The sequence below is a fragment of the Diceros bicornis genome, chromosome 3, assembly GCF_020826845.1.
Source record: "Diceros bicornis minor isolate mBicDic1 chromosome 3, mDicBic1.mat.cur, whole genome shotgun sequence".
NCBI classification, from domain to species: domain Eukaryota; kingdom Metazoa; phylum Chordata; class Mammalia; order Perissodactyla; family Rhinocerotidae; genus Diceros; species Diceros bicornis.
Window position 1 is genome coordinate 77,004,804 of NC_080742.1, and position 13,133 is coordinate 77,017,936.

At 43.4% G+C, this 13,133-nt stretch overlaps 1 protein-coding gene across 1 annotated transcript in view; it reads left to right on the forward strand.

Moving 5' to 3' along the window:
• SND1 (staphylococcal nuclease and tudor domain containing 1) overlaps positions 1–13,133 on the forward strand; it is a 420,486-nt gene that overhangs the window by 304,380 nt on the left and 102,973 nt on the right. Inside the window, exon 16 of the mRNA XM_058529372.1 lies at positions 12,263–12,372. Within this exon, the coding sequence (XP_058385355.1) occupies positions 12,263–12,372 (110 nt within the window). The remainder of the gene's footprint in view (positions 1–12,262; positions 12,373–13,133) is intronic.

Below are 13,133 nucleotides of genomic sequence, written 5' to 3' on the forward strand. Positions count from 1 at the left end.
AACCAGTAAAGAGAAGCAAAGGGAGGAGGGAATTTCCCTGAAGGGTTGGTGCATGGGGTTGAATGCCATGTAGAGGCCTAGTAGGACTCCTACTGAGAAGAGATTGTCAGAGGAGGTTACTTTTCCAAGTAGAGTCTTAGTAGAAAGATAAAGTCTGAGTACAAAATCGTAGGAGCAAAGGACTTCTGTACAAGAAGTAGGATACTGAACAGATATCAGGGAGTGGAAGGAAGCAGTTACAGTGAGGAACAAAGAATGGCAACTCTGGAAGTTTCAAAGTTTGAGCTTATGGGGTGTAAGGTTTGGGTGGGGAAATCTGAGTCTGTGAGAGGAGAGTGGGAATAAAGGGGAAAGATCACAAGTGCAGGAGAGGGGACATTCGTAAAACAGGGTGCAGGAGAGGGAGGTTGAGGGCAACACTGGGTAATGTCAGCTGCCTCAGATAGTTCCCTTGAGCCACGTTTTCTTTCCTTTTACCTTCTCGGTTATGTGACCATAGGCGTTTGTAGTATTAGTTTCTATTATTATTATTTATGATATTCTTATGCTGTCACCTGTACTGGTAGGTTCTGGTAGGTTGAACTCTGCCTTGCCTGGATTTTTTTTTTTTTTTTTTTTTTTTTTTTTAACTAGCATACAATATCATTTAGAGCAAGAGCCAGCAAACTTTTCCTATAAAGGGCCAGATAGTAAATATTTTAGGCTTTGTGGGCCATATAGTCTCTGTCACAAATATTTAACTCTGTTATTGTACCATGAAAGCAGCCATAGACAACAAATGAGTGCAGCTGTGTTCCAATAAAACTTTATTTATAGGGACTGAAATCTGAATTTCATGTAATTTTTACATGTCACAAAATAGTATCCTTTTGATTTTTTTTTTAAGCCTTTCAGAAATGTAAACACCATCTTAGCTCATGGGTGGTACAAAAGCAGGGAGTGGACTGGTTTAGTCCACTGGAAGGTGTCTGCTTACCACTTTACATTACGCCCTTCTTCACTCATAGCCCAGAATTCAAGCTACTTATCAGGATAGGATGAACAACTTTGGCTTTTCAGAATTCCTTTCCTTTTTTGCCTGTTTTTATTTATTTTAAGTAAAGTTAGTGAGATAAAGGGCTTACACGTCAGCTCTCAGATTTTTATTCGTTCTCCTTGGTTTTGGGGTCTTAGTATTCCTACGCTAACTGGTTCCCTCTTCTTCAGTTCCACCAGCTGAGTGTACTAATCTCTGGATGAGTTTATTTTGGATTTCACTTGCCCATCAGGAGGAGAAGCTCAGAGCAATTTTCTGTGAGTGAAAGCTCAAAGGCAATAGTTTGGAAGTATACTTCACACATCTCAGAACTATTTTGTTCGAATAACACAACACAGCTTGCTTTAGAAAAAGTCACTCTAAATTTATGCAAGTAAGTAGCTTTTACATTTGGCTGCCAGGTATGTGCCAGAATACCTTCTGGAATCTTGTACTTGCAAGATCCACGTGGTTATTTCCTATGACTTTCTCTTTACCCTGTATCTATTCTCTACAGCCTGGACAATAAATTCAAATTTTTCTCTTTATCTATTAACGTGGAATTTTAAAAGACCAAGATTGGAATTCTTCAGTGCCAAAAATTAAAGAGGGGAAAAAATAAATCTAGGTTTTATTTGATTCAAAGATAAAGTTACATGTTTAAAATAAGTCAGAAAAAGCAAAAGTTGAGGTTCTCATAGAAACCAACTCCCCCTCATTGCTGAGACCTGGGTTTGTACTTGTTAGGTGCTGTCTCCATGGTGCCACGTATTACATAAAAGCTTGAGCCATGTAGCTTTCTTGTCATTGGAAAGACTGTTGTGGCCCTAGCTTTTGACCTCAAATGCTTTGTTTTCAGTGTAATGAAGGTATGCGTTTGTTGTTTTGACATGCATAATGAAGAGAAACACAAGGGAGAAACATCTGGGAGGGCACAGTTCTTTCCCATGCCCAGTTGTTTCCTTCTGCTCCTAGTTAATGGTGATATTATTGCAGCTGCTGCTCATAGCAAACCCAAAACAAACGTGTGTTGGGAAGCAGACAGCCTGTCATGTCCAAAGCCCCTTCCCAAATAAACCCCCAAGACAGCCTGGCTCCATTATTTAGGGCCATACTCTCAGAATGCCACAGGGAAGGAAAGGCCTGGTTAATCAGTGAGTTTTTTTTCTCCCTTTAAAATAATCCTTGTTTTCAGATCTTCTTCTGCAATGGGGAGAATTATAAAAGGTTATTCTGATGCTGGCCCGATTGTTATCTCCTGCACCAGCTCCATCTGAAAAAGCTTTTCTCCCTTTTAGGAATGATTCTTTGGTGTCTAAAGCCAATGATAAATCAAGTATGCAGAAGCCAGTTCTGCACACTGTCCCGCTAGACTGAGAGCCAGAAAGCCAGTATAAGGCCTCTGAGCCATCCCTCCTTTGTCTCCTTCTAGGACAGTGGTCAGTGATTTAGCATTTAACACTCAATTGCCTTCAAGTCTTAGAAATAAGAGTTACTAGATTTCTTCATGAACTCAACAAGTATAAACTAGTCTGCATACAGAACTCGGAATAGGACATGGCTATAATAGGTTTGTCGAATCTGTTTCTGATAGGTTGCCTCCTCTCTGTCATTCATTTAACAGACAATTATTGAGTATCTCCTGTGTGCCAGATACTGGGCATACAGAGGGAACTGGCATATCCCTTTCCTCAAATGACTGCAGAAGGGGGGTCCACCATGAACAGGCTCACAACAAGAAGAGATGAGACCTGAAAAGTCACCCCGCTCCTAGTGGTAACACTACTGTGACTTGCACTGGAGAAACTTAAGGCATGTTTAAAGCCAAGCACTTTTTGTAGATTCCTCCCCTTCCTTTCTTCAGAAGCTACAGTTCCCATCGCATTGTGAAGGCTGGGTCTTACTGCTCCTGTTGCCAGTTAACTTCAGTTTCTGGCCTTTCAACAAATGCATCAAACATTCCCAAATCACAACAACCTAATAAAAGTCTACCCTAAACAATTGGAACTATGGACTAAAAACAGCTTCAGGCTCGGCTCTTGCCCAGTTCTGACTCCCCTGACTACAGTTACCTGAGGAGTTTCATCCCTTTAATTAGGATCCCTTCATTCTCCTTTTATCCCTTTATTCTGATCACTGAAAGAGCTTTAGCAGTGACATGTTCCAAAATTGGCCCACAAGATGCTACCTCCCCTGAGGTAACAAAGTGTCGCGGTTTAGAGAATGAGAGAGAGAATAAACAATTTGAGGCAATACAAAATCCTTGTTTCGTTTCTGACCCTTTTAATACAAATTGAGGCCTCATACCATGTAGAACTAACTCTTAGGAACTAACTGATCTACCATTTGCCTTGCTCTTTGGGCCATCTGGGGGACATGAAAATATAGGACTAGTGCTCCTAAGTGGGATGGTTTGCAGTTCTCAATTGTTAACTGACTCATTGATGACATTTGCAACTCGAGACCTCCAAATTATTTCTGCTTTAAAGCTTATGAGAGAGCCCAATGGGCAAGCTTTTGGTGCATGAGGTGTGTTACATTTCTGAGAACGAACAATGTGAACTGATTTGACTTTGCATGTATATTCAGGTGATAACCACATTCCTTAAAATTAGGCAGATGGCCTCTCTGCCTCTGCGTTTTGTGCCGATAGCTTGAGCTGGATTTTGTTCTTGATGCTTAGGGAAGGAATAGCTATCTAAACACTGTTAACACCAAAGAATTTTATTTTTTTAATTGACCTGGACATAGTTAAAAGTGTTGCTTTTCTTGAGCTACATGCAGAGTTTAAGTGACTTACTCTCCGTGTGTAGGGGCGTTTTTAAAATTTTGTTTTGTTTTTTGGTGGGGGGGAAGATGGCAACGGAAAGTAAGAAATGGAACTAATTGAATCGGGGGGGTAAGAGTCTCTGCTGAGAGTCTGAATTATAAATTGTCTAACTGCAGCAGCAGGAGCTCAGGCAAACGTATTGGAGTGCAGTCAGTGTGACAGGATGCTTATTTTGGTGTTCTTTCTGTGCCTTGCCTTGTCCTTGATGTTTACTCCAGGGGACTGTGTGTTTAGAAAGAAGGGAGAAGTGTCTGTAGTTTCCCATCGGGGAAACTTTTACAGCACTCTTAGCTAGGGTCCTGGAGACCAGGGATGAAGATGCCCTACTACATGAGATAGTCTAGTCTCTTGTCCTTCTCCCAGCTGTCTGTCCCCCGGCTCTGTACTCAGCCCCATTTTATCAGTAGGCAGGCATGTGCCACATGCTAGCCAATAAAGCCATTTTTGTTCTGAAAGTCCCACCAGAACCACCATTTTGTCACCTCTCTGGTTTGATCAACAGAAATTGTGTTGAAATTTCAGGGAGGAGTATTTAAAGCAGAGGTGTTTAGACTTGAATATTACTAAAGAAGTCTTTCCCTAAATATAGAAAATAAAATCACAGTTTTCTGGTCTGGGCTGCTTTCATGTAAGCAGAGGGGTGGGCTTAGTGGCCACCTTTCAGCTTTAGGATCAAATAACAGCATCTTCATTTCCATTGGGAAACTTATTTATAGCCTAGTAGTCATCTCCATGCTAAGTTTTTCCGATATTTTGTCCAGATTTTCTTTCCCCCAATAATTACACCCCCTGTTCTTAGGCTGAGCATTTTCCCTCCCTTCTTGTGTTTACACCTTTCAAATATTTGCAGATTGTTATCGAGTCACCCTCTTAGTCACCGCTTTGCGGAGCGGTACAGATTTAGCACCTTTTATCTTTCCTTTCAAGGCAGGCCTCCCGCCCCTGAGTCATTTTCTACTGCTCTCTTTAAATGTGCTCCAGTTTCTGCATTTCCATGTGGCCACACTGCTTCCTAGAGCTGAACACAGGGTCATAAGTGAGAATTGTTTTCCGTCTTTGTTGTATTGGAAATGGAACATCTTTGCGGCGCTCCAGCCTCAGGTCTCGCTGACATTGCTGGTCAGAGTTGACCACTTCCTCCCTGTACTTATTCCGCATTTCCCAAGTGTGCCACTTTACAGACCAGTGGGGTAACTGGCTGTAGCTATGCTTTCTTTTTCTTCCTTGAAGTGTTATGTAACCATGGGAAAGTGGGGTGTATGTAGTTAGGGATTCTGTCGGCCCCTCTCCTGGTGTTTGCATAAGGTCTATGACCCTGAGTGTTCATTAGCCTTTTCCTTCTCTGTGTAATTCTTTTCAGAAGTATTTTTCACTAATATTCATTCACTGGACATTTCTTAAGGCTCTACGATGCCACTGTGTGCTAGGCAGTGTATTAGATACTGGAAGGAATAAAATCTGATTGACACAGTACCCACCCTGAGAAGCAATTTAGTCATAGTTTTATTTGGGTTGCAAATACCAGATTCTCACATCGGCTTGCTCGTGGTAGCAGTGAGGGGAAACGCAAATTTATGGGAACATCCATGAAAATCTAACGGGATCTAAGGTAAGGTTAGGTCTCACAGATCCTGGAACCTGGAAGGTGAGTGAGTCTGAGATTGCTCCAGGGACTTCACTGTCGGTCTCCAGTGTTGATGCAGATTAGTCCCCTCTGCTTATTACCTCCTTCCTCTGGCTCCTGATGGGCTTATGCCTTTTGCACACTGCCCAGTTCAAATTTTAGAAAGAGAATCTTAACAGCTCACCTGATATCTTCCATTTCTACTTGGCCAGAGCTTTTTTTCCCCTGCCAGCCAGACTGTAGATTGGCTCCATTTGAATCCGGTGCAGCAGCAACTCTCCCTTCTTCCCTGTTATTCCCCACCTTCTGCTCTGACCTCCATCCCCAGCTTGTGGTGAGGGGAAGGGATGGAGGCCAGGGTCATATGCTGGAAAATATAGCTGCCTGAGACTTACCCTTAGCAAGGGATCTAGCAGGATGAGCCCGGTGATTGACTTGTCCAATACATTCTACAGTCTCTCAGACACACATACAACTGCACAACATAATCCAATTATCACATGCTATTTCTTAATATTCTGCAACCTATAGGCTAAATGGTAAAATCGGTCGCCAGTAACATACCTTATACAATGGTAGAGGAAAATAATGTTTTCATGCTGATAATTAAGCTTCATTGGCACAAAGTCTTTCTTTTTCATCATTGAGTCCTCACCTTTCAACACAGAGCCTAGTCCAGAGTAGGCACTGATACGAATTTGTGAAATGGAGCGGGGGAAGGCCTGCTAAGTGACCTGTCGTATTTTTAAGTATCCTAAGTAGGCAGAAAGCAAAGATTATGTCTGCATGCCTTCTATGCCCTTCCCTTGGTAATGTCCGATGCAGTAGCAAGCACACAGTGGACATGCAATAAGCACCATTGACTAATCCTTCCAGTTGGTTATTGTTTCCGCTAGAGTTTTGTTTCCTTTGGCTAATGCCTGGTCTCTTGTTTGCTGGACTAAGTGCCATTGGGAAGCTGTCACTTCTAGCCAAGGCAGATTTGCTACACTTCCTTTTAGCTCCCAATAAAGGAAAAAGCAAACACACTTTGAGCCCAGAGGCTTAATCATTGTGAAACTTAACATACAACGTAAAGTATTCAGAGGGATACATGACTCTCACATAGCCATCAATAGAGTCTCTTATATTGCCGTTATTATATCATTAACAAGAATTTGTACTTCTTGTTCCAAAGCTGACTGACCAAAGTGTTTGTGTTAATTGACCTAGTTAGTCAATGTCTCTAAACGTATAATTTCTTTTTAATAGAATGCTCTATAACCCAGCGTTTTAAATTTGAAAGGAGGCACCCTATACTCCAAGAGTCAAGCCTGGGTGAGGAATCTCAAAAGGGCGTAACCAAAATTGTAGGATTTTATGGCCAGAAGAGACTTTGGAGCACCTTCATTTTATAAACAGAGACCATGAGACCTGGAAAGTTTTCCTACTTTGTCAGTGGCAGAGCAGAAACCAGACCCATGATGTGCTGATAGCTAGTGATGAACTTTCTCTCTCTAAACAATACAAAATCAGGCACATCCTCTTTTTTGTTTTATTTTAAGTAGTCTTGGCCAACCATCATATCCCAGAAAGCATAGAAAAGATGTGAAAAATAATGGGTTTTTACCGATATGCAGAAAGCTCTGTAGGGCTCTAATGAGGTCAGGGAGCCATATGGAGCAGGAGGGAAGGGTGTGTGTCTTGGCTGCCTCTTCTGCATCTGCTGTTGGTGGAAGTCAGCTGAGAAGGCCCTATAGGGTACAGTAACTCTCTTCATTCTGGCACACCCCATAGCAGAGAAGGAAAATGTTTAAGAATGTTTCAGACTTTTTCTAGGTGTAGGGGTTTTTTTCTTTTTTTAATTAAAACAAAATGTTTTTATTTTTTGAATGGTTTGTGAGTATCAGGGATAAGCTTGGCAGTTAACCTGCACCTGTGGCGTGTGAAGCACAGCAGAGTTAATATGTCCTTATCAGCAACCAGCACTGCACCGTCTCTTATCAGAAAGACAGCTATTAGTGGTAATATGCGCGATCCAGAATTACGGGCACTTCCTCACCTGGCTGGGGAGCTTCTGGAACTCCAGTGATAGCTCACTTTGTATTTACTATCTTGGGAGCTCTCCGTTGCTGCGTATCACCCTGCCCAGCTCAGCAACTGCAGCCTGGGGTTTGCTTTCTGAGAACCCAACTTTCTTTCCCTTGATCTGTTTTCTTTAACTTGTTCTTTCCTTTTTTCTTTTTTTAAGTCCATTGTATTGGTAACAAAGCAGCACACCAGGGACACCAGCCCAGTACTGCAGTCGTCCTTTGAATAAAGGTGCACCATGGACTAGGTTTACTTACTGACCAAGCGCTTGGAAAGGAGGGCACAGCAGAACTCTTCTTGCTGACGGCATGTGTCTTCACCTGGTTTTCACAGCAACATCTGTCTTTCCAGCTTTAGAATGTTAACACTTGTTCGGTTTCCTGTTAGTAGACAGCGTATTTCTTGCCCTGTTCCTTGATCCCTTGGGACACAAAAGCAAGTCCTTAAGCTTGCCCTCAGCACAGGGGCCGGCCCAGTGGCGCAAGCGGTTAAGCGCGCACGCTTTGCTTTGGCAGCCTGGGGTTCGCAGGTTCGGATCCCAGGCACGCACCGACGCACTGCTTGTCAAGCCATGCTGTGGCGGCGTCCCATATAAAGCAGAGGAAGATGGGCATGGACGTTAGCTCAGGGCCAAGCTTCCTCAGCAAAAAAAGAGGAGGATTGGCATCAGATGTTAGCTCAGGGCTGATCTTCCTCACACACACACAAAAAACAATAACAAGTCCTCAGCATAGCCTCTGAACTCTCCAAGAGGGCCATCAGGGCTTGCCCCATCCCTCTCAGGCTTCTATCTTCACACCTCAGTCTGTACCAGCATTTTTCAAGCTGTGGCTCTTGCCCCACTAAAGGTCTTAATTCAGTGTCATAACCATCTTTTTTTTCTCTTTAATGAAAGAGACAGAGCATATCACATGTATTCAAAATTAACCATTGTTTTGTGGAAACTTGGTTATATGTAAGTGTATATACTCATATGTAGATGTGTATATGGGTCATAATAAAAATTAAAAGTTTCAAAAACACTCATCTACATGATCCTTCTGCAGAAGTAGATTCTGCCTCCCCTCACCCACTCCCTGTTTCTGAGTCCCTGTTCTGGTGTCCTGCCTAGAACCCACCTCGTATCTAGGAATTCCCCTGCCCAGAGCAAGGAACCTGCCTCTGTGCTCCAGTCTGACAGTGCCTGAGACTCTGCTACCATGACGACCCCAGTGCCAAGCACCCCTCTACTTTACATCTAAATACCACCTGTGCCTGGACTCCCTGACTCTGCTTACCTGCCCAACAAGAAATTGAGTACCCCAGGGCCCTGGACTTCTATCTAGTCTCCATTATAGGTTATAACACCCTCTGGTCACAGTGTTGTTCAACTCCAAAATTGGACTTTTTCTCAGTGGCTTTAGCATCTGACAATCTAGGGTTCAGATAGGCCACATAGTAACTTTGGGGCCTTATAGTCAATTCATAGATAGTCAAGAGTACTCAGTAAATGTTCGTTTTTCCCCTTGTTCTCTTAGCACTTATACCTGGGTTTAACTCTTTGGAACCTCCTCCCAGTGGGTCTGTTTTTAAGATACTACTTCTCCCTGTCCTAATAAGTAATGTCCGCTAAGCCATCCCTGACCCTGAGCTGAGATGTGACAATGAGACAGGTTTTGACTGGAAAGGGGTTTCTTCAGAGGAGACAAGTCAAAAAGAAGTAAGTCAGCCCAGAAGAAAAGGAAGTCAGTGATAAAAGCAGAGAGAATCCTCTTGTTGCTTGAGGCAACTTTTCTGTTCCTTCTCCTTTCTCTTACCTACCTACCTGACAGGAATTGATGTGCATGGATGTGTTTACTTTCTTCCACTTAAAAAGGGGCAGGGAGGGGCCTGCCCGGTGGCATAGTAGTTAAGTTCACTGTGCTCTGCTATGGTGGCCCGGGGTTCGCAGGTTCGGATCCTGGGCGTGGATCTGTGCACAGCTTATCGAGCCATTCTGTGGCAGGTGTCCCACGTATAAAAAATAGAAGAAGGTGGGCACAGAGGTTAGCTCAGGGCTTTCCTCCTCAGGGAAAAGAGGAGGATTGGCAACGGAGGTTAGCTCAGGGCTCATCTTCCTCACCAAAGAAAAAAAGGGGAGCGGGTAGGGAAACAGCCTGCTTAAGCTTCCTCCTCTTGAAGAGCTGGAGCTCAGCTGCTGGCCAGTGGAGGAGCAAGGGAACCCAAGGCCTCCTTTGCTTTTGAGTCTCCGTGGAGTGATTGGTTTGTGGTCACCACAGGCCCATATGACTCCCTCTGAAAGATATTTTGAATCCATTTCAGCTTGATTTGTTCAACTCCCTGGGCTCATCCAGCCATCTTGTTCTCTGGATATAATCACCTGGTAGTCTCCAGGATTCAGAGAGAGCTGCTGGGTTCTCTTGATCTCTTGAGATTTCAGAATACCAAGATAGTGACAGAGGAGTAGTGGGTAAATCTACTCAACCAATGAGACTCAGAAATCTTTTGTGCCCTTTTCCTGAAAATTCTTTCCCCCTAATTCCTACCACGCAGTGAGTTGCCCTAGTCTCCTCCCAATTCTAGTCCCCAGTTCATAACAGCCCCATCAACAGCATCCCAGTTCTGTCCCACCCAATTAGCTACTAAGGATCAGAAACAAACTGAACACTTATTTTAGCATTATTTTTGTTTTGCAACAATGCTTTATCTGTGGTTATGTGGCCAAAAAGTTCAATAGAATTGTTTATTTTTCTCTCTGACAATTCTGTTCTTGCTTAGTTTGCAGATATAAAATGAAAAGTGTTTTTGGCTGTTGATGTTGTGAAAATCATGGGCTTTCATTCCATTTTGACCTAACCCCATCTCTCCCTTCAAGGTTAACCTCAGGCTCTTTGTCTATGAGTTTAATACTGTCTTTTACAAAAATAAGTTCCACTTCTCCCATACAACTTGGCACTAAAGTGCCTGAAATGAGGCAGCCCTGATGATCTGGGGTGAGCCTTCAGCTCACCATATGACACTTGAGTGAGCCTTCAGCTGTCCTGTCTTCACATGGGTCAGGGAATTGTCCTGGCCCCGGCCCAGGCTGCTCTACTCTGCAGTTTCCCTCCTGATGCTGCACTCCCCGTCTGGTGTTGCATTTGATGTGATGTATTCCTTTTGTGAGGCCTTGAGGCTTGGAGAGAAAGCTCTGTTCTTGAGCTTCTGAAAACCCAAAGTATAAAGTATTCCCTTTCCTCTGAGCTTTATGACCTTGAATCTCTTCTGTGGCCAGAAACATGAGCAGCCACCTGGCTTCATCCATAAGAGATGTACCTTCTGTCCCAGCGGTGGTGGCCCCTCTTCTCTGAAAGGCTCCCCAGCAGGTGTTTGCAGTAGCCCAGACTCCCTGCTACTTTGTCTCCCCATGCCAAATCTCTTGTGCCGTCACCTGAAACTGTTTGTAAATTAAGAGGTGACGCCTCCCAATTCTGCCTTGTTGCAGCAGGAGAGACCAGCAATGATTCAGAGATGTGGGCGCTAAATGCATCCTCCCCAGATTTTGATTGTTTTCTTTTCCTACATCTCTAGCCTAGTTCAACTTTTTGCTTCATAATTATAGTCGCAGTATGAATTTTTTTGAAATATTTATGTCTAATTCAGACATCAAAATACGACATATTTCATGGCCTGTCACAGATGAGCACTGTTAATGATAAATATATTTGCAAAGTCAATGACTGAATCAAAGAGAAAGCAAAGGCAGTCTAAGTTGGTTAGTGAGCACCTATTTTGAATAAAATATTGTCCTTGGATACAAAGAAGTGAAAGGATGGGATTCTGTTGTCAGGGATCTTACAGGCTAGTTTTGGAGTAAACGATGACTGAGATTTTGATTATGGGTAATTGCTAAGAGTAAATAATGATAAAATAATAACAGCTAAAATGTATTGAATCTTTCCGTATGTTGGGCATTGCACTAATTATTTTACATACATAATCTCCCCTAGTTCACACAACAACCATGTGAAGTAGATATGTTATACCAGTTTTTTCATATAGGGCAACTGAGGCTTTGAATGGTTCAGTAACTTGGCCAAAGTCACAAAGCTAGTAAGTGATACAGTTAAGTTGTGAATCCAGGTCTGTCTGGCTCCAGACACCTAATACTTCATCAGTATTCTGTTTTTTCTGTCTCTCATTCTGAATGAAAAACTGATGGTACTATTGTCCAAAGTATAGCCAGAGGACAGAGTGGGAAGTTTATTTGAAGAGGAAAATGACACGGAGTTAACAGTTTTGAATTTGATGTGAAAGTCAGATAGTAAAGAGAAAATGTCTAGGAATCAGCTGGAACGGCTCTCAAGAGGCAGAATGGCTGGGGCTATCAGTATAATTTAGGTGAAAGAGCCATTTATGTAAGTGATAGTTAAGGCAGTGAGACTATAGGAGTGTAAGGAGCCAGGAGTACAAGATGAGGATTCATCCCACATCTTATTTGGAACTCACCGGCTCCTCTTGTTAATTCCCAGGTGCTGTGACTGAGCGCTCCTCTCCGTTGTTGCTACTGTAATGGTGTTGGTTATTCCCACCTAGGGCCAACTGAACTCCTCCTCCCCTTCTGCCACTACTTCTACCTTATCTCAGACGTGGTGGCATCCTGATCTAATGCCTGCCTCATTAGAAGTGCCAGGGGACCATCCTTGCTGGACACCAGGCCTAGTGGCCCCTTTTCATTACAAATTCTTCTTTTCTCCTGACACAGGCATTGAATGCCCCAGAGGAGCCCGAAACCTCCCCGGCTTGGTGCAGGAGGGAGAGCCCTTCAGTGAAGAAGCAACGCTTTTCACCAAGGAACTGGTGCTGCAGCGAGAGGTAGGACACCTTCCAGTTGTTTCTCGTATGGGGTGCGATGAGAAATAGGGCTCACTTGGTCTGATGTTTTTCTGCCATGTCAGAGATCAGTCTGTCACTTTTTCTGGTGTTGAGCCTTCCACATCCATGATCCATTCTGTGTCTGCCCACATCTTTTTTCCTTAAGCCCTGCATTTTGGCCAGCTGCCCCCAAATTGCTCCTTGCTGTTGGTGTCCTGGGATGAGTGGTGATCACTAGGCCAGCCTAGCCAGGATCCTGATGTAGAGAGCTCACAGCTTTGCAGTCCTCCTCCTCCTCGGCAAACTAGCCTGAGCTGCCTGCCTCCAGCTGGATTTGGAAGCTTGACTAACGCTGTCAGGGGCCAATTTTCTTTGAACATTTATTTGTGTCTTTGAGTAATTGCATTTTCTGTAGCGGGTTTTCTGACTTAATTTAATTGTATTTCTGTTTCTGCCTGTTGGGCTGGCTCTTGCAGGCAGGAGTTAGGCTTCTCAGCTGCTATGGTGCCCATCTACCTGCTAATTTTTATCAAGTCATAGTCAACAGATTCATCTTCTTTCCAGGAATATGCCAGTCTTTCATCCTGCTAGGTGGGTACAAGAAAGGAACAGTAGGAGAGTGTGCTGGGCTCTGGCTTAGGATGTTAGATCTGCCTTTGTCCTCAGTTCTTTTATAATCAAATCCGTAGGGTCCCTCCAGCTTTCATGCAATTTCATAATATGCACAGAGCTAAAAGATTATGGGGTCCTAGAGGTTATCT